The 22,279-nt window shown below is 36.1% G+C and overlaps 1 protein-coding gene across 14 annotated transcripts; it reads left to right on the top strand.

Moving 5' to 3' along the window:
• The first annotated feature begins 538 nt into the window (after window positions 1-538).
• LOC18432839 (isopentenyl-diphosphate delta-isomerase) lies at window positions 539-20,423 on the top strand. Of its 14 annotated transcripts, none has more exons than XM_088872542.1 (8): window positions 539-784; window positions 1,018-1,195; window positions 3,809-4,154; window positions 7,504-7,588; window positions 9,175-9,261; window positions 9,397-9,630; window positions 19,499-19,571; window positions 20,075-20,423. In XM_088872542.1, exons 2-8 carry the CDS (start codon window positions 1,044-1,046, stop codon window positions 20,076-20,078), a joined length of 981 nt encoding a protein of 326 aa, XP_088728668.1. In that variant the 5' UTR covers window positions 539-784; window positions 1,018-1,043; the 3' UTR covers window positions 20,079-20,423. The 14 variants fall into 14 exon arrangements, 9 of the variants coding, with proteins under 9 accessions (XP_088728668.1, XP_020522055.2, XP_020522052.2 ...); XR_016059636.1 differs by lacking the exons at window positions 19,499-19,571; window positions 20,075-20,423 and adding exons at window positions 16,366-16,483; window positions 16,574-17,124 and having other exon boundaries at window positions 590-784; XR_016059634.1 differs by lacking the exons at window positions 19,499-19,571; window positions 20,075-20,423 and adding exons at window positions 16,366-16,483; window positions 16,574-17,124 and having other exon boundaries at window positions 590-780.
• The last annotated feature ends 1,856 nt before the right edge of the window (window positions 20,424-22,279 follow it).

Below are 22,279 nucleotides of genomic sequence, written 5' to 3' on the forward strand. Positions count from 1 at the left end.
TTTTTTTAGTGTGGGACTTCGGAGTATTTTTGATGTAGTTCGTGTTTGAGGTTGTACAATTTGGTCAAGTATTGGGATTGAGTGATTGGTGTAGTTGGTGTTTGGGGTTATTTAATTTGGTTTTGGGTTCTTGATCACAGTCACAATTTCATATTTTTTTTGTAAGTTACTTTTCTTTTATTATATTGTTTGGTCCAAGCTTTCAATTGGGTATTATTTTCTATTGTTTGGTCCAATCATTCAATCGGGTATTTTTTTTTTTTTGAGGGTTGTTTCGATACCTATGTGTGTTTAACAAGAGAGGCATTGGCATTGGGGGTTTCTATTGCTTCGATATCTACTTCCGTACCCCATTTATCTATTTGTTAGTGGGATTGTATATCATGCGACCACACCATATTTGCTAGCAAGATTGTATACAATGAGATCATTTACCTTTGATATATCGAGGTTATAATTACAACTATCTTATATGAAATTTGATACAATTATCTTATATGAAATTTGATAGGTTGGGTGGGTTTCAAAAGAATTTCGTTTGAACGTTGAGCGTGGTCAATAAAATGAACGCCCCACCCAATTTCACATCAATGGTCAAGATTAATTGTCCAAATATTCTTATTTTATACCTTGCCCCTTGTTGGTTGAGGTTCTCCCGATCATTTGGGGACTCTTCTCTCTCCTCATAAATTGGTGGCCTTTTTACTCACGCTTCAAAATTCTGCCTTTTCCATCCTAAATTTACCCCGGACCAAGTGCAAAGCTGCCGTCACTCTTAAAGCTAGTGCTCTCTCTCTCTCTCTCTGCTTTTGCTTCCTTTCCTAATTGGGTTTTAGTCTTTCTCCCTCTTCTTTTTATCCCCTTTTGATCTTTCTTTGTGAGCTTTTCTTGTTGGTTTTATTGGAAGGATTTTATTTGTTATCCCCTTTTCAGTATTTTCATTTGAACTCTTCCTCTTTGGGTTTTTGGGGGTGATCTTATTTGTTTAATGGGAGACTTGGATTTGTTCTTGTACAGAGGTGTAGCAGTTGTAGCATCAGGGAATGGCTGGGATAGCATTGTTGCTTGATCTTATCAGCAAGGATCATGGGTTATCAGACAAATCTTCTGTTCTTTCTCGTGGGGTCGTCTCTGCTTCCTTTGCGGTTTCTGCTACATTGGCTGCATCGCCTTTCGCTTCTCGGCTTCTTTCTGGGTAAGCTCAGAATTTTTTATTTTATTTTATTAATATTGTAGTTGCTCTTGTTTTTCTATTGGTATTGTTGATGTTGAGCAGTGACGTACATGAGAGTTCTGGCGGTTGGGTATTGATTTTGATCGAATATACTGTGCAATTAGTAATTTAGGATCATGAGATATTTATCTTTGGCAAGATCTCTAAGGAGTTGAGCACTATTAAGTCTTATTGAATATGCTATGTAATTGAGAGACGAATGCTTATTTATTTGAAGAGAAAAAGAAGAAAAAGCACCAGAAGATCATTCTCAGGGTTTTCTTAGCTTACGGACTCAAGCCCTGTGCTAGGATTTGGGCTTGGGATCAATGGGTTTAGATGTTGATGGTTGCAACACTAATTCCCAAGTTTGACTTGAGAAATCTTTTTTGAAAAAGCCTATTTCGAGGAAAGGATCCGTGAAACATGGGGCTTTCAAGCAATTAACATTTAGTTGTTGGGAATGCCTTGAATGTATGATGTCCACGCTCTTATGGTTGGTTGAGTACATTTTTTATACGAGTATTTTGAACTTCTGTAGTGGTGGGTTCTCGTTTTGCAATTCTATTATTTTTCCAAAAATGATGAGTTCATCTAATCTTAAGGTTCAATGGATTTGTGAAATGTGGTTTGGTTACCCATGTTAATGATTCACTGATGTATGACTTTCTCATAGGGATGGTATTTGAGGATCCTTCACTGTGTATGAATGTAATGTTTGGTACTTAGACCAAAATCTAGTGTTCATACTTACAGATGGTCTGCTTTTTCTCATCTCCACAATCAGGGGATAAGTAGAGATGTTAGATGCTGGGTATGAGTACCCAATACTATTACAGGGTACATTATAAAGACATGATATTTGTTCACCATAGTTTCTGAAGGTTAAGGAGAAGCCTTTTGCAGCATGTTTTTTAATTTTATGTGGTATATGCACAACGATTTTATTTAAATGTTGATCTTTCTCAAGAAAGAGAAGGTATGAAATATTTCAAGACTGATCTGAGCTAACCTTGGCCAAAGGAGAATTGGAGTGAGAAGGTAAAATCCAAATTCTTATATGTGAGCCAGTATGAATGGAATATTGCTTAGGATTGTAAGGTTTTCTGTCGGGATCTGCTACCAAAGTACATATTTTTATTGATCCTGAATGATCTTGGAAAAAGTGTATGATTAAGTAAGCACTAATGATTACAGCTTATAGCAGTTAGGCTCCTGAATTTCAAAGTTTCAAACAAAGGTAGCAATGGATAGTTCTGAAGCGTCATAATTTTAATTAAAAAAAAAAATTTGAAGCTTCATAAATTCTTGGTTTTAAGCTAGAGAAATGGCAACCATTTCATTCTCTTGGTAATCAATGAGGATTGTGACTGTATTAGACGAATGCATAAAATTTAATAAGACGTAATATTTCTATTTGAGGATCAAGCAACTGTTTAGAAATCAATTATTTGAATCTTTATAGGATTAAAAAGAATAATAAGAATGAAACTTTGTAAGTGTTTTCAATGGTCTTGTGCCCCCCCGCCCCCCCTTCCCTCTTTTCCTCCCACACACACACACACATAAAAAAAAAACGAAACAAAAAAGAAGTGTGCAGTTTGTATAAGGTTAAGGCTCTAAACAATCAAAGTAAGGCTTATCTCTAAATAGCGTCGAAAGATAATTTTTCAGTAGCAAAAATATTTGTGATGGCTTGAAAATTTATTTTCAGTTCTAATTATAAAATTTAAAGCTTCAAAAATATTTTAGATTGAGGATATCTATAAACGCTAAAAAATATTGAAAACTGACGACCTAGATAATGCATTACAAGATCCACTATTTCCCTGACTTGAGAAATCCATTTTTTTCATATCTATACATCTTGAAGTCGAGATGATCGATTAGGTTTTTCGACATCGAAACAACCTCTTCTATTGACTTTTTGAGGTGCACTTTAGTTTGATTGTTTAGGGCTTCAACCTTATAGACCTTCTTTCAAAAAAAGAAAAAAAGAAATTTTTTTTACTCTTTGTGTGTTACTTGTTAAATGTGATGTGATGTGTTACTTGTTAAATGTGATGTGATCCAACATTTACCTAGTTATTGTCGAACTTTTCATGTTTCATTTTTTTTCTTTTTTGGAAAAAAAAAAATATGCCTGGCACTTTTGAACACCTTGAAATTAAGATCACTTAGAAAACGAGGGCTTTAGAGAAAACAATTTTAGTTTATGCGATTATAGTGCATATGGAACCTTTGGATGAATTCTTCCAATAGTGAACCAATAAAATTTCACCCATTTATATGACTTAAATCTGATACGTTTCTGTTGAGAATACAACAAAAAGGTACATTCCTGTTGAGAAACCTTTAGATGTCAATTCTCTCTTGTGCCTTCTTTTCAATAGTGTTGCAAAATTGTTTTATTGGGGTAATGTGAAGTACAAACTACTTCTCTGGATTTATATCTTTTATAAGTTATTTGGTTTTTGTGAACATGCACGCTTATAAGTGTTAAATTTTGTTGCTTATAAACCTTCCGTTTCCTTTTTTTGCATTTGATACTCTAGAAATCCTCTCTGCTAACAGATTTTTACATTTAATTTTCAGACGTTCCACTGCCTTTTGTGATGCTGCTGCAGTATTGAATGGAGATTATGTTTCCAATAGTCGTAGAGTTTCTTGGAAGGGTTATTATAGCACAGACCCTTATTCATACACAACCAAGGAGTATCCCGTAGAGTTAAAGCCTTTGTTCTCGGCTTTTCATTGGAAGGCCCTTGCATTGACATCATTGAGGTCTTTTCTGATGTTTTATTTGCCTCTCCTTGAACCTCATCCACCCCCAAAAGATGATGATGATGATGATGATCTCCTTACTGATGAACCTGAAGAGAAGCAGCCCGTTGATCTTGTTGTTCCCTTAAAGAAGTCAGTGATTCAAATCTTTCGAGAGGTAATCCATTTGCTCTTGGGGTAAAAATCAGGAGAATACATGGAAATTTGCAGTGATCATGCAGGTTGTCCATAAAATTGAACTGTCACGGCAGTGGTTGGGCCTGTTGATTTAGTAAATGACCTTTTTATCTCAAATGGTGTTTGAAATAATGTTGTGAAAGTGGCAAAGTGAATGAAGGAAAAATGCGTCATTCTAATAATTGACTGGTTAGGGCACTCTCCTGATGTTTCAAATTTCCGGGCCTCTTTCAAGATCCATGCGGTGTTCTAAGTTGTGATATTTATCCCTACTTTAGATGATAATTATAAAGAAAGAGATATTCCCTACTTTTAGATAAAGAAAGATTATTTGTGCCAACTAGCTGATTTTGGTTTGAGCTGGCCTGTGACAATCATTAACTGGTTGTTTAAAGTTATACATCCTATATAAATATAAACCAGCCTGCAGCTGTTACTAACGTATTGCTGACTACTGGTCATCACCCTTGAGCACAATGTGACCTAGATGCTAGTGCTTTCAAAGATCTTTGTGAGATAGGATGATCCTGCATCATATAGGGCCATCTTTTCGCTGATTTACATCAGTACACTCTCACGATCAAATTTTGGTTTAAATTGTGTCAACCATGATATTATCTGAAATTGGGGCAACTTAGTCAGTGCAGGATAAAAGTATAAAACCAAGAAAAGCAATTGAATTGATTAGATTAGGGTCACAAATACATTAGAATGGTGAGCTTCAAATAAGTGGGATGCAATGCACCATGAAATGTTTGAGTTACAATTTTTTGTGGTCAACTTCAATGCAAAAAAGTGGAGTACTTAGTCATTCTCATAGACATGAAGACTTGAAGATAAGAAAGAAAAGATGGAATGCAATAGAAATGACTTGTTGGTCATATGCTTAGATGCTTTTGAATCAGTTATCTTGTTGGATGCTGTTGAAGAAATATTGATGAGAGAAAGGTTCCCTAAAAATTGAAGGTTAGCTCTTTACATGGTATTTATGGAGCCCATCATGTAGCTTTTCAGCACATTGATTTGAAAAAACTGTGCTATATCATTAAATGACTAACTTCCTCTGCGTCCTCTAGTGATTTAAAAGCGGACTGCCTAGCCCCTGGGCAGCCGCCGAGGCGGTCTAGAAGGCCTGGGCGATATCCTTGGGCACCTGCCTCGGCACCCGGGAAACCCCCGCCTAAGTCGCCGACTGAACCCGTCTAGGCGGGCTGCCAAGGGCCTGCACCCCACCCAGGGGCGGAAATACCCCTCGTTGAGGGCATTTTTTGATCATTTTTTTAATACTAAAAGGGTAAAATTCTAGGTTTTAGGTTCATTTGAAACCTAAAACTCATTAGAGCCTATTTTAGAGAGAGAAAAACGCCACAATTTTTTTCTTTCTACTGGGCCGTTCATCGACTTAGGTGCGGGGCCCCCTGGACCCTTCGGCCGCCTAGTGCTTTTTGAAACACTGGCGTCCTCCCAACCATTTGGATCCCTTCTTCTTGCCAGCTCCCAATTCATCCTCCTTGGCTGTACGCACACCTATTGACACTTCCTTAATTTGTAACATCCATTCATAGCTTCAAACTGTCTTTGCTTCGGGAGTTTTAATCCCTATGTTTCAAACTTACTTTGCATCTGGAGCTTTAGGCCTATTCTTTCCTCATGAATGTGTGTTGTGTATGGAATAAAATAAGAATATCCATTACATTAGACCATATGAGCTAATACTGATTCCTTCAGTGTTTTAAACAAGGAAAATTTTCAAACCACCCTCATGAGATGCCCTATTTAACACTTCATGTATTTCCCTTGCCTTAGTTTCATAAATCCCCTTGAAGTACATTTTATAGGGTTAGAAATTGTCAGAGGGGTAATTTCCAATGTAGTCCCTGCTTCGAAACCAAAGAAATTTAAGGAAACCACTTATTTGCAAAGATATCAGTATTTCTAATACCATAATCTTGCCAAAACTTGACATACTTATGATGTTCATGTTTGAATATACCAACAGAAGGTGATATATGAATATGTTGGTGTTTCAAACTACCAATATTTCACAGGTCATCTTTTTTTGAGAGAATATTGGTGTTTGGGAGAATATTTCACAGGTCATTTAGAGTCAGATATTTGTGTTGTGTTTGGGAACACCAATATCTTGGGAAAACTTCACAATCGTAAGATAGTCGTGCCAAAAATACCAATATCTTACAAGGTGACTTATTGATATATTGGTTTCAAGGGTGGTTTACATGATGGAATATTGCTGTTCAGAAACACCAATATGTCTAAAACTCTTAAGGGTAATTTACTAAGTGAGTTATTGGTGTTCGAAAATAAAAATATCTCACTAGGTGTTTAGATTGTGATATTGGTATTGTAGTGATTAACACGTCATCGATCTGGAATCAACCAAGCTCGTGCTGGTTCTTGGTCTAAATCGGTGATCAAGTTAATATATCATAATAATGCAGCCAAATGATATCACAACTTTTAAATGGCTCAGTTGGCTAGAGCCCGTTGACCCTTGCCATAAGGTCGGAGATTTGAAGCCCGGCGCACTCTTCTTCTATTTTATTTATTTATTTATTTATTTGTTTAAATTTTAGTGTGTGTGTGTGTGTGGTTCGTTATATACTATATCACAATTTTTAAAGCATAAAAGACGGAGGATGTTATATACTATATTATGTGGTATAAACAATTTTTAAAGCTTAAAAGAGGGAGGACTCAAACCTCCGACCTTGTGGTTGTCAACCACAGGGCTAGCCAATTAGGCTCTTCAAGTTATTTTTTTATAGTTCATAACTACTATATCATCATCATCATCATCATCATTATTTATTTTGCCGGATTGCCAATCTTGCGAATCCAGATTGGGACTGGTGGGTAGGTAATCCAACCCATCAATTTGCTTTTGAAAACATTGAAGCACCAATGTCTTGCGAATCGGTGGTTTTCCTAAAAATTGGTTGGCTTTTAGAGGGACAAAATTGTAAATCACCTCTGAAACAATTTCTGGCCCCTTATGATGGGTTCTTTACGGACACTTTTGAAACTAGGGCAAAGCAAACAGGTGAAATGTTAAATTGTGCATCTCTTGGGGGTGGTTTGGTTGAATTTCCCTTTTAAATGCTATATTTTGTAGTGGAGGTGGTCTTAATACTTGCTCAAGGTTCAATAGAAATTTTCTTGTTCTCTATTCATAGCATTACAAAATATGTGGCACCAATGGATCTTGTAGTATTATAATTTTTTCAATTTTTGGTATCAATAAAAAAATTTTCTCTTGTATTTTTCAAGTGTATCTGAAAAGATGTTGTAGTGACGGGTTTCATTTTCAGACGACTGTGGTGACAACTAGGCGGGTTCTGGAAAGGATTGCTGTCCATTATGTTTCAAGAAGGATGGCTTGGAAACTCCTCAAAGGTACTTAGTTTCCATAAGTATATGTTATCGAACACTGAGAACATGGTTTTGAGTATTCTTTTCTTAACCCTGACAGATAATGATTTGCATCCTTGTTTGACCAGAACAGGATTTAATGAAGACTGGTTCTTTCTGTTCCATGAATTCTGGAGATGCATTTTTATATGGCATTGTATACTATGAGACCATTTAGCCAACCCCAAATAATTGGGATAAGGCTTGGATGATGATGGTGATGATACTATGAGGGCTGGATCAGCTAGAAGGCCCGGTTAGGCCCACTCGCATCTTAGATGGCCTCACGGGACCCACTAAAGAGCAAGAGAGAGGGGTGGACCTGCTATAGAGTCCAGCCTACGTAATGAAACCCGTTAGATTTAGGATCCTTGTCAATTTTGATTGCCTTATTTCTGCAATTTTCATATAGTTAGGACTTGAGACATTATGTTAGTTTCCTAAATTAGATTTTGTTGTTAGTCAAGTAATGGCTGAGTTGGCCAAAGTTTATTGAGATTATGGGTTTAAGAACACTACAATTTCATGTGTAGGCCTACACCCAAGTGACTGACATTTGAAGATTTGAAACAAAGTTTGTTTGCGATGGTACTTTGTTTTTGATAGTGGCTTCCATATCTTGAGGTGCAAACTCCTCAAACCTTCTTCATGGGGTCGAAGAACACTATAACTTCATGTGTAGGCCTATGCCCAAGACAATGACGTTTAACAATTTGAAACAAAGTTTGTTTTAGATGGTGGCTTCCATCTCTTGATATGTTGATTCCTCAAACCATCTCTGGTGTTGATTTCATGAATCGGTAGATTTTTATAATGTTGATTTTTGTCACTTTTAGCCCGAACTGCAGTTTGGTGTGGTGTTGATTTCTTTCCCATTTAGGTTTCTTCTCAATCTTCCATCCACGCCCCAGTCCATCTCATCCATGTTGTCTATTTAAATCAACATCTCCCAAGCCTCTACCCTGCTTTGGTTGTTGGTTAATGACTGTGATGATTGGTTGTGCTTTAGATTATTGGTTAATGACTTTGATGATCGATTATGCTTGAAAGTGAATTCTCTTGGTCTTCTAGTTAGCACCAAGCTGCATTCTATTGTTTGGTGACTATAGCGTAATTGGTTATGCATGACTGCACTTCAATGGTCGCTATATGCTTTGGATATGTGATCTTTCAAGCAATTTTCCTTAATCTGCCATGAATTAAAAGGTTACTTGGAATTCAAACTCTGAAATGTGGCTGGTTTATTAAACCAGTATAAATATGGTAACAATTCAAAAATATGATACAATAAGCCAAATCTTGTTGGTCTGGCCAACAATTCACAAAAAAGATTGATTGGTATGGTCAGCCTGGTTTGCGTGAGTAAGGCTTTGAAGTTGGGGTGTATTCAGATTTTCATTTCGGATGTTTTCATGATGACAATGTTTGTTTATTCATTTTTCCAAAGTGATGCTTTAGCCTAGCTGACTTTAGGTATTAGAGGTAAATAGTATATACTAATTTGGGGCTTTCTTTGTCTACTATCAAGAAGTTAAGAAAGGAGAACTAACAGATAAACCTAACGGTTGTAGATATGCCGAAATCAGCTACTCGCAAATACCAAAGAGGCACTCCAACTGTATTGTTGTTTTATGGCGTTGCCAAATCAACTTTGAGAGGTGAAACTTCATTATCCATTGCACCTGCTTTTCAATTTTGGCTTCCATGGTTTCCGCATTGAAATTTTTTAATCAATATCAAAGATTCAAAAGTTGTATCTATTGGCTTTTCCCTTCTTTCGTCAAATGTGACAGGGCATTTCCTTGGAGTTGCTGCTTCATGGTTGGTCCAAGTCGGAATAGAAATATATCGATGTGTGCATGTTTTTGTTGAAAGTAGTGATGAAGATCTTCGATCAGAGCAAATCCAACTACTTTGGAGGAATGTTTGGGGAGCGACTCTAAGGTGTGGAGCTTCTTTGGCTTTTGCTCCTATTGGAGCAGGTTTTGGTGCAGCGATTATCCATCCTTCACTTGGACAATGGGTTGGTATGTGTCACTTATTCATTGTTGTTGTTATTACTATAATTTCTTAATATGATATATAAGATACTTGTTACATATATAGTTTTTTATGGGAATATATATGATATAACTTTTTAAGGGAATATATATGATACTACTCATACACTGTTTGTTTTACTACTATTGTTGTCCTCCTTCCAATGTCCTGTTTCATTCTCCTTCACGGGTGATGGAAGTGAACTGTCCCTCTACCTGGGTGGACAATGGTGGAGATAGAGTCCTATCCACCGTCCGATTTACATGTGGTGTACAATCAATAAACTACATGTATGTTAGCCTCTACCGTTAGTTGATTAATATTAAATGGATATTGTGAAGAAGAACAATGCATAATGGTTTATACCACCCTGCATCTAAGTAGGGGCAGACCTCCACGAAAGGTGGGTGGCCATATGGACCTTGCAAGAACATGAGAGAGAGAGAGAGAGAGAGAGAGAGAGAGAGAGAGAGAGAGAGAAACCCATCATGTGGACCCACCTAGATGAGGATTACTTTTTCTTTTATTTTGGTTTCCTAATTGTATTAGGTTTTGTGTGAGTTGGTTTCTTTTTCTAAAAGATAAGGTGTTTCCTAGGTGGATTGGGATGTTTTATAAATCAACATGTGCTTCTTATTGAATTTTGGAGTCTTAGTCTCTCTGGACATGTGTTGGTAAAATAGGACTTGAAATGCAGTATAAGTGCACATGAAGGTTTATGGTTAGATCTTTGAATTTTGATTAGGAAATTTGGCTTCTTCCCTTTAATAGTGTTAACTTTATCTTTGAGATGTTGATGCCTTTGTCAGTACTTATGCCATGAAACTCTAGGTTTTTTTGGTCTTGTTTCCTATATGCTAGACCTAGAACCCTAATTGTGTATGTTGTTGATTTTGTGCATGTGTAGGCTTAACTTTCTCCCTCTTCATCCGTATTCATCCATTCCACGTCCTCACCTTCTTCATCCTCACCCCTGAAGTCCAGCCTAGCATGCCCAAATCCAGTAGGTGCATACTCAAAACTACCTTGTCTTCTTCACTACATAAACTTCTATGCCTTCATCATCGTACAAACGAGCCGCCCTCTTGCAAAGGGCCAGACATGCCTTCTCAACCCCATCTTTTAAATCTAATCCACCTACTAAAACCTAACCCCCATGACCTCCCCATCAAACCTTAAGTCCATCCCACCTGCTTATCATCTCAAACCCATCTTTTAAATCTAATCCACCTACTAAAACCTAACCCCCATGACCTCCCCATCAAACCTTAAGTCCATCCCACCTGCTTATCATCATGGCTTGCTAAAAGACATCAAACTTCACCCAATGTTTTAAAAACGGTCGGTCTGGCACTTAGGCGCTCGCCTAGACAGCCTCGACCAAAAATCCGCTTGCCTAGACTCAGGTGGCCCAGGGTGGATGTACCTGAGCGGGCTAAGCGTTTCTCGTTTTTTTAAAACTACGGGCGCCTGCCTAGGTGTTGGGCGCTGGGCGCTTGCCTAGGCGCTGGGCGCAGGCAGGCCACCTAGGGGCTGCCTAGCATTTTTTGAAACCTTGACTTCACCCTAAACAAAACCCTTAGATATGATCCACACCTTTCACCCTCATTGTGTCCCAAACCATTTTACTCCTTTCCTTACTGATAATACTGTGGCAGTGCTAGTACCTATTCCAATAATAGCTAAAACCTAACACTAATCAAACTCCAACTCTTCGTCCTAACCTTATCCTGTTCCCTTGCCAAATGCATATCCAATTTCCAAAAGCTCCATGCCCCATTGGAACCCTATTACAGACCCTAGTGCTTACTTCTAGAACCAAAGCAAGCACTAAAATCCTAATCAAATCAAACCAACCTTGCTGTCCATAATTTAACCTAAAATCCTTAACTTTGACCTCAATTCTAGCTCCAACAAAGCTATTCTTGTGTAGGAGCCAAGCTTCTTGGTCCTACATCGGTTGGGATTTAGTTGAGCTGCTCATTTCTACGATTCTACTGAATGTTTTTTATTCTGCCAGCGATGGTATACTGGCCTGTGTATTTTGGTTTTGCCACTCGCTGTTTACCATTATGTAAAATGATTTGCTGGTAGCGTGGGAGCATTGAGTCCATTTGCTCCTTAGATAAACACAAGCTAGAAGTATTTTTAGGATTCCAAATTTTGGGGATGTAACCTCTTGAACCAAAAAAAAAAAAATCGAACTGCACACTCATTGTGCTTGGAAACAATAACATCTCAAGATTGAACAGGGACCATCCATTTCTTGAAGGCCAAGATCTAAGTGTTGAAGAACTCAAATCTAGCTTTTTCTTTTTTCTTTTTTCCGGTTGAAAATAACCTCTAGTGATTCTTAGGTGGATCCCGAAATTTCAGATCAATTACCCTTCCCCTTTCCCTCTCCGAAGTAGCTCTTTTGCTTGAGGGAGTTAATGTATAGTATGCTCTTGAGGGAGTACACTTGTGCCCTCTACCATTATATTGGGCAGGTCTTTGGGAACTGAATGTTCACACAAGCCCGGTAATGTTATTATTATTTTGTTGTGGGAGGAGGATGTTTGTGACACAATCAAAAGTTTATCACTCAAACAAAACTTGATCACTGTTTACAATGAAGTTGTGGGGGAAGGCGTTGGTGATCAATATCAATGCCATAATGATCTTTAGATTTTATTTAGCCCAAATTATATATATATATATATATATATATATATATTAGAGAGAGAGAGAGAGAACTAGTTATAGGTTCTCACATAAAGTGAATACTGTTAGGGTTAATCGAATTGAGCTGAATTTTTGGACATGTGTACTTGACACCATCACACATAAGACAAAAACGTAAAACAAATGTCCAAACTCCAAAAATATAAAATGTGACTATAATTTCGTCGAAAATAATTTGGGGGTATTTTGGTGATTTTAATGTTTTAAAAATATTTGGTGCCCCTAGACAAGTTGTACACACCAAAATTTCAACTCAATGTGATTTGCAAAAAATAATATTAAAATTCAAATATATGCACTCTCAACCGTACGATCAAGATTAGACGACTGGGATCATAACCAACATTACCATTCATTTTGACTGACAACTTATCAATAGCTTTTACCCATCTCTCTCTCTCTCTCCCTCAGATATATATATATATATATATATATATATATATATGGAAGATACTACAAAACGCCTATAGACAAAAATGAACAATGATTTCGCCTACCCTCATCACCTTCCAAACTTCATCGCACAGTCACAGTTGTCTGGTGGTGTTTCAATTTTCATTTTGTTTTTACTAATAGGAATGATCTGAAATTTACGTAGGTATTTTGGTCAATTTATATTTTGTGAATTAGTTTTTTCATATTTTTATTAGGTGCACCTCACTAAGATGTACACACGTTCCAAATTTCAAGTAATTTGGATTCGTAGAAAAAAAATTAAAATTGAAACACTATCGGAAAATTGTGACTGTGCGATGAAATTTGGATGGTGATGAGGGTAGGCGAAATCATTGTTCATTTTCGCCTATAGGTGTCGGCAAGAGTTTTCCTATATATATATAGAAAAAACCTAAAAAACGCCTATAGGTGAAATGTTACAGTAGTGATTCTAAAAGCGGGCCGCCCAGCGTTGTGGCGGTCCCAAAGGCTTGGGCGCATCGCCCAAGCCTAGGCTGCAAATCTAGGCGGTCGATCCTTGGGCGGCCGCTTAGGACCCGCCTAGGCTGGCGCTTAAGGCTTACGCCCTGCTCATGGGCGAAAATTGATTTCGGTAGGGGCAATTTAGGTCATTTTTTTTGTTTTTAAGGGCAAAAAAGTAGGGTTTTAGATTCATTTGAACCCTAAAACTTATTGGAGTCAATTTTAATAAGAGAAAGCCCCCAAAAACTTGAACTTTTTAGGATCGAAGGGTTTCTCAAAGTTAACAAAAATTGATCAAAACCTCACCCGTTGATATTAGATTTACTTTTTGATATTTTGCAAAAAGTTAGTAGGGTTTTTTTTAGAAGATTTTGAGTATTTAGAAGCATCTTTGAGGTGGAAGTTTGAAGATTGAGCAATCAAAGTCAAAATAAGTGATTTTTATTTATTGCTTTAGTAATTTGCATTATTTTTTAGATGTCTTCTTCAGGATCTAATATGAGTGGTGATCCTGGTTCGAAATATGGCTATAACCCATATCCTAATGATAAAAATTGCAAAAGATGCAAGTTTTGTGAAACGGATACAAAAGGGGGCATAAACCGGTTCAAGTAACATCTTGCCGGTATCAAACGGGATGTTGCCCCATGTAAAAAGACTGTTGATGTTGTTAAAGAGGAAATAAACAATTTTTTATTTCCTCTTGATTCTAAAAGTAGGCCGCCCAGCGCCGAGGTGGTCCGAAAGGCCTGGGCTCATCGCCCAAGCTTAGGCGCCAAATCTAGGCTGTCGATCCCTAGGCGGCTGCTTAGGACCCGCCTAGGCGGGCGCCCAGGACCTACGCCCCGCTCAGGGGCGGAAAGTGATTTCAGTAAGGGCAATTTAGGTCATTTTTTTTGCTTTTAAGGGCCAAAAAGTAGGGTTTTAGATTCATTTGAACCCTAAAACTTTTTGGAGCCAATTTTAATAAGAGAAAGCCCCCAAAAACTTGAACTTTTTAGGATCGAAGGGTTTCTCAAAGTTAACAAAAATTGATCAAAACATCACCGGTTGATATTAGATTTACTTTTTGATATTTTACAAAAAGTTATTAGCGGTTTTTTTGGAAGATTTTGAGTATTTAGAAGCATATTTGAGGTGGAAGTTTGAAGATTGAGCAATCAAACTCAAAGTAAGTGATTTTTATTTATTGCTTTAGTAATTTGCATTATTTTTTAGATGTCTTCTTCATGATCTAATATGAGTGGTGATCCCGGTTGGAAATATGGCTATAACCCATATCCTAATGATAAAAATTGTAAAAGATGCAAGTTTTGTGAAAAGGATACAAAAGGGGGCATAAACCGGTTCAAGTAACATCTTGCCGGTATCAAAGGGAATGTTGCCCCATATAAAAAGACTCTTGATGCTGTTAAAGAGGAAATAAACAATTTTTTGAACATGGTGAAAATGAAAAAAGATGAAAGATTTGCCTCTATAGCAGAGATTAGGTTTGGGGTTCGGGTCAATTTTGATGATGATGATAGTGATGAGGAAATGGAGGGATGTCAAGAGGTTGAGCAATCCATTATTAAGGGAAAGGGGAAAGGAGTTGTACTTGCTTCTAGTTCTGGGACTAAGAAGCCTCGGATTAGAGGCCTTATTGATAGTTTTTTACCTCCGCCTGACTTTGAGGTTACAGGAGAGAAAACAAAAAAGCAAACGACCATTGAAAATAGAATCAAGAAGGAAGAGAGAGATAGAGCTGCGTATTATCTTGCTACATGGTTTTATGAGGTGGACATTTCTTTCAATACCGCTAGTTTAAGCAGCTTCTATGCCGAGATAGAGGCCGTTGGCTAATTTGGCCTTCGGATAAAATCCCCAACCTCATATGAGCTTTTAGAGCTTGTTTTTAAAAAAGGCAGTGAGTGCCACCAAGGAAGCTGTAGAACTTAAGAAGAATGTATGGGCTCAGTATGGGGTTTCTATTATGGTGATGCTTGGAGTGATAGGAAGAGAAGAAGTCAGATGAATTTACTTGTGAATTGTCCTGCAGGGATTGTCTTTTTGAGGTCTATTGATGCCTCAGATCATATCCATGATGCCCACTGCATATTTCAAGTGATAGAGAAGGGAATCAAGGAGGTTGGGGAGCATGTTGTACAGGTTGTCACAGACAATGCTGCTTCTAACATTGCTGCATTTAATTTGTTGCGCATAGCTTATCCTAGAATCTTTTGGACACCATGTGCAGCACATTGTATAAACCTCATGCTTGAGGCTCTTGGCGGTTTAATCGAGATATCAGGTGTAGTGAGAAAGGCTAAGTTAGTTACAAATTTCATTTATAGCCACCATCTCACCCTTAGCATGATGCGTACCTTTACAAAGAAGAAAGAGATTGTGAGGCCTGGGGTCACGAGATTTGCAACATGGTACTTATACCTACATAGCATACATTCGAGGAGAGTGCAGTTGAGGCAAATGTTTATCTCAAATGAGTGGAAAGCATGCAAGTGGTCTAAGGATCAGGTTGGAAAATAGGTGAGAGATATTATACTCTCTAAAGCTTTTTGGAGAGGGGTGAAGGGTGCTCTTAAGGTATTTTTTCCTCTTGTCAAAGTCTTTCTCATGGTTGATAGTGACAAACCTTCTATGGGCTATATATATGACGTTATGGAGAAATGCAAAAGAAGATTGCCCAAAATTTCAATGATGAAGAAACTTGCTACAAGCCTGTTTGAGAGATTATCGATGAGAAGTGGGATATGCAGCTATATCGGCCATTGCATGCAACTGGTTATTATTTGAACCCAGCTTTTTTTTATATTGACAAGGATATACAAACAAATGACACAATTATGAATGGATTTAATAAGTGTGTAGAGGTGCTAGTCCCTAATCCTGATATGTAGGATATTATATATATTGATGAGTTGATAAATTACAAGTGCTCATTAAAATCTTTTGGAAATCTAATGGCGATGAGGCAAAGGGCCAAAATTGATCCAGGTATTAATAATATTCTTAAGTTCATCAAGTTCAAGTAATCAAGTATTTCTATTATTTATTTGTGATTTTATTCTATATCTTTGCAGCCTATTGATGGAGCCAACATGGGTTTAGTTATCAAATTTACAAAAATTAGCCATTCGGATCTTAAACCTAACCACTTCTTCATCCGGTTGTGAGCGCAATTGGAGTACTTTTGAAGGGGTAAGGCCGTAAGGGTAATTTGTATAATTTTATAAATAATACATGAACCATAGATATTAGATTTTAATTAGTTTCATTTGATTTTGTTAGATTCATACAAAGAAAAAGAATATGCTTGAATCAAAGAGGCTCAATGACCTAGTCTATGTCAAGTACAATCGATTCTTGAAGGACAGGTTTGCTAAGAGATATAAAAAAGACCCCATCAAATCCAAAAATATGGACCATGCTATGGTGTGGTTAGTTGATGATGATGAGGTCGAGGGACATGAAGGATTGACATGGGACATAATCATGGATGGTTCAGGGACATCAACTGACCCTCCTAGGGCCACTAGATCTTCTGCACAGAGAACAAGGATGGAGGAAGAAGAGGCTGATTCAGAAGAGACGGAGGAGGCCGGGGACAACCAATATGTCGAGAAGGGTGACGACTTTGTCGACTCCGATGAATATGATGCCAATGCAGCTGACCCAAGATTTTCTGATGATGAATGAATGATGAATATTGATTGATGAATAATTATTAAACGTTGAAGTTTGAACTTTGATCGAAGTATTGTGTATTGAATTATTGAAGATTTTTTTGAGTCTTCAAGTATTACTTTCATAGTTTCATAATTCAATTTTGTTTTCTTCCTCATGATGGTGTACTGCAGTATAGGTGTGATACTATTTGATAACTTGGTTTGGTAATTTGGTTGGTTATAAATTTTAAGTTTTAACTGAATATGGAGTATGAACCGACTTTGGATTATGATTATGTTTATAGAGTGTGTGCTAAATGCTAATATGTAGCATAAGTTGAATTATGTACTACAATATATATAACTGATACTCACATAACTGCACTGCAGAATCCTTATTTGAATTCAATTGGGCCGCCCAGGTTCTAGGCGCCTGCTTGGGCGCTCGCCTAGGCACTGAGCGACTTGGACCCCCTAGGCCGCCTAGGACCCGCTGAGCACTTTCTGAAACACCGGTAACCGCCATGGACATGCTAGGTCTGTGGTGGTTGAAAAAAACACGCCGTCCGATTTTTTCAGACGACAATTGGCCTATGGACGAAATCATTGTAGCATTTCGCCCATAGGCGTTGCTTGTGTAGATGCGTCCTATATATATATATATATATATATATATATATATGGAAGGGACTACGCAACGCCTATGGGCGAAAGTGAACAGTGTTTTCGCCCATAGGCTTGGTGCTGTTCAATTTTTTCAGACGACGTGGATTAAAAAAACCCTCAGCAATGGTAAAAAAAATGTCATTTTGCCCTCCTTAAAAGGGGGAAAAAAGGTTTTGTGGGGTATTCTAAACCCCCAAAATAAAAACCATGGCTTTTAGGGTGAGAAAAACTCCTACAAAAATTACTTTTTTGTGATTCATCAAAAGATCGATAAAGTTTTTATTTTTGCGATTTCTTCTCAAAACAAAGGCAATTGTTCGTGGGTGGATTTAGAGCTTCTAGTAGTTGATTTTGAGGATTTTTAGTGACCCAATATACGAAATTTGCATCGACATCGACTTGATTTTGATATTTTTAAAGTATTATCATATTTGAAAGATGGTTTTAATTTTATTTTTCTATAACATATTATGTTGCGAATCATGCGTTTTTTCTTTTAGCTTTTTTTTTTCTTTTACAATATATTTACATATTTGGTTGATGACTTGATGTATTTGTTTTTTTATTTTTCCTTGTTGACTTTTTGTATCATTTCTAGTCTAGACTTCTAATTTCTTACAATGATATTTGAGATTTCAAGCATTTTAATGTCTTACAAGTTACAATCTCTTTGAGACTTGTATCTGTAAATTTGTTATGTGATTGTACTATTACATTTTCGTTTATTTTATGAGGAGTTTGAGGCTCTAAAATTGCCCTAAAAACTTCCAAAGACTTAAAACCATACCCTAAGAACTCCCTTGTTTTTTTTGTTTTGGGCGAGGGGTAGGGGAGGGGGGGTGTTCAATTTTGGTGAGGGCACCTTGTCTCTGGGCGCCAGGCACCCAAAACCCCTAGGCGCCCGTTGTATGCAAACGGGTGGTCGTCCCAAAATGAAAAAAAGAATCAATGGTCTAAATATTTTCTTGATAAAATTATAATTTACTGTTTTTAAAATTTATTTATTTACATATTAACGATCTCCATGTTAGAGATTATATACAGGGTGTGGTTTCTATAAGGTTGCAACCTTAAGCAATCCAATTAAGGCGCACATCCAAATCTTATCATAATATGTAATGTTGGTGTAAAAAGTATTAGGATTATCTTAAAATCTATTTTCGTATCTAATTATAAAATTTTAAATTCCAAAAATAGCTAAAATCAAGTAGATCTATAAACATATGAAAATCTTGAAAATGGACGGTCTAGATAATGTGATGCAGGATGCACTATTTTTCGTACTCAATTTTTTTTTTTTTTTTTCATATTCATGCATCTCGATGTCGAGATGATCAATTAGAGGGTTTTTCATCATTAAAAGAATATTTTCCAATGGATTTTTGAGGCGCAAATATAATTCTACATTTTAAGGTTGCAACCTTATATAAACTTTTTTTGAGGCGCATATGTAATTCTACATTTTAAAGTTGTAACCTTATATAAACTTTTTCCTTTTTATTTATATATATATATGTATATATATATATATATATATATTGGCTATTTTAGCTGGGACTAGGGTCCCCACCCATTTGTATTACCTGTATTACTCTGGATATGTAACTTAGGAAGGCCGATCGTGGTGTGGGAAGTCTAAGGTCAGCTTGCTCAATCAGTTTGCGTGCCGATATTACCTCATTTCCTTCTCAACACGGATGAGAGATATACCACGTCATAAAATGACTTTTCTTGCTTTATTTACCCATTCTAGCACTACTTTGTTGTCCACTTTAACATGTTTTAGCCGTCATTTTTTGCATCTGGTTTTCTAGTCATAACATTGGGAACCTTTCTATGAGCTCTCTTATGTGAAGCATGACAGGAATTCTCTCTCTCACAGGTTGTGCACTCGGGGACTTGGCTGGGCCTTACATGGTTGCATTCTGCTTTGACAAGCTTCATCATTTGGATGTGTGAGGGACTTCATACCACCTTAAAATGCATTGTTGATATTATTGAAGAAATTGTTGGAAATTTTGTTAATCTAATTGAACTTACAGGCATAGAAGTAAGATCAAGGATCAAAACAAAGCTAAAATTAACTGCATGGCGAGTGCCATAATTTTTCTTCTTTTATTAATTTTCAGTTTTAACAAATTTTCAATTTCTTAAAAACCTCTGAAACATAAAGAACTTTCAGTTTCTAGCTAGTCAAAAGTAAAGACTTGGATAAAAGGAAGAGTAAATCTCGCTCCACTTCAGGTTTGGGTTGAAAGTTTCTTGAGACTTCACCAAATTATTTGTCTTAGAAGAAGTGAAATACTTGCAGTTAGAGTATGAAAAATTCTCTATCGGTAATCATTTGACGGTAATTGCTGATGTTGTGGACTCCTCAAAATATACACTGTACTATTGTAATTCAAATGACAGCTGAATATTTTGTGTAACAGAATTTATATTTGTTACTTGATTTCAGCTGATCGGGTGGCACCCACATGGAGTAGCTCATGCTTAGAGTGGGGGGCAAGGTGATATATGCCATCAACCAATGCATTTTGAGAGGCGTATTAAAGCAGACTGGAGAGGAAATTTTAGTAATCTTTGAGAACTTGGTCTGAAACTCTGAAATTATTACTCACATTTTTTGGCTGGGTAAAATAATGGTGGTAAAGGAGCAGCCGAAATTTGAACTCACCTTATTAAAATCAGGGTCCAATATCGACGACCAGACCATGGAAGCCACCTCTGTATTTATTTTTGAATGAGCGCCAATTTACTTATGGAAACTCAGGTCAAGGAAATAACTCACTCTCAAAGGTTGGGTCTGCCCAGTGTCTGATTGAAGAAACTCTGAAGGGATGCACAAGAGGGAAAGGTTTCAATATTTTCCCTACTGGATAAAAGATTCTATCCAGCCATGCAATTTAGAACAAGTGAGCTATTAACTATTTAATTTAGATCTGACGTTTCAAAGTATTTTATTTTTAGTTTTTTATATTAATTATATTAATATAAAATTCGATACATGTCATCATCTTAATGAGGCAAATTCAAAAAAAAAATTATAATGAATTTTTTGATAAAATAAATGATCAAAATATCCCTTGAAACTTTTAGGAGTATTTTGATCGTTTTGTTTTATGAAGAATTTTTTTATTTTTTAGATTTTTTTTTTTACAGATGCAAGTTTAAGAGTGGAGTGGATGCCCAAAACTTGGTGTGAAAATATTTTGTGAAAAAAATTCCCATAATCAGTTTGTTTCGATTTGTAGAAAAAAAAATGAAATAGAACATTATCCGACAATCGTGATCGTGCGATGAATTTTTTACGGTGATGAGGGTAGACGAAATCACTTATCATTTGTGCCTATAGGAGTTTTGTGTGTATATATATATATATATATATATATATATATATATATATATATATATATATATATATATATATATATATATACTTTTATATTGAGTTTAGGTTCTAAATAATTAAATTAGAGCTTACTTCAAAACATTCATTCGAATAGGTTGTTTCGATATCTAAATATCATCAAATTGATCATCTCAATATCAAGATCCATGAATATAAGAAAAAAATGAATTTCAATTTTTAGAAATAGGGCATCTTGTAATGTATTTTTCGACTATCAATTTTTAAGATTTTCATAGATCTAATCGATTTATACTATTTTTTAAGCTTTAAATTTTATAACTAAAGATGAAAATATAATTTAAGCTTATCACAAAACTTTGTGGCATTGAAACTATATTTTTCAACATTATTTGAAGATGGGCTCAAATTTGATTGTTTTAATCGGCACTATTTGGTGGGTATTTTGGTCATTTTATTTTTCACGAATGATTTTTTTAATATTTTTATTAGGTGCACTTTGATGAGAAGAATACACTTAAAATTTTAAGTGATTTGGATTTATAGAAAAATAAAATAAAATTCAAGCACTATCGGACATTTGTGATCATCAGATCGGTTCAGATTCAATGTGAGCCGTTGGGTTCATATGTTTATATGAGCTAGTAGGCTAACATCATGCCGTTCGAAAAAATCGGTTGGCGCCAAGTTTATGGGCGAAAATACTGTTCATTTTTGCCATAGGCATTGCGTATAATGGTTGTATCATAGTATAATGCAACCACACTTCTAGAAAACCATGTTTGTGGTTTTTGTATGACTCAAAATTTTGCGTACACACTCTCATCTCAGTAATCAATATAAAATTATATAATAATAATTTGCACCCTATATATGGTCAAAATGAGTCCCCTCCAATAATAAATCTAGACCTTCTATTTGATAAATTTCAAGATCTAGGCTTTTATGAATTCAAAATCATTTTTGTCTTTTTTTAATATTGTTAATCTAATGACAATAAAGTTATTTAAAAAATTTGGAAACGAAAAAGATTATTCTAATACCTAGACCTAAGCATCTTACCAAAATAGATTGCTTAGGTTAATTGGGCTAAAAAAATACTTTTTAGATTGTGTTTTCAAAATTTATCTTTTTGTCATTGTTCATTAGAATAAAAAAAGTGTATATTTTTAAATTTGGATCAAATAAATGGCCCTAACATGGTTTTTGAAGATTGTTGTATTATGTTATTATACAACTATTGCATGAAAAGAAAAGCTAGGTTGTCCCACTAGCTAACTCTATAGTATTAGC

This window comes from Amborella trichopoda, chromosome 7 (genome assembly GCF_054954075.1).
Source record: "Amborella trichopoda isolate Santa Cruz 75 chromosome 7, AtrichopodaSantaCruz75HAP2 v2.0, whole genome shotgun sequence".
In the NCBI taxonomy this organism is placed as follows: Eukaryota; Viridiplantae; Streptophyta; class Magnoliopsida; order Amborellales; family Amborellaceae; genus Amborella; species Amborella trichopoda.

Excerpts from the sequence above, each read along its gene's own strand:
- LOC18432839 (XM_020666396.2), top strand. The coding sequence starts at position 1,044 with ATGGCTGGGATAGCATTGTTGCTTGATCTTATCAGCAAGGATCATGGG. Across the intron at positions 7,589-9,174 it reads GGCTTGGAAACTCCTCAAAG|ATATGCCGAAATCAGCTACT; the intron begins GTACTTAGTTTC and ends TAACGGTTGTAG. Across the intron at positions 9,631-19,480 it reads TTCACTTGGACAATGGGTTG|GAATTCTCTCTCTCACAGGT; the intron begins GTATGTGTCACT and ends GAAGCATGACAG.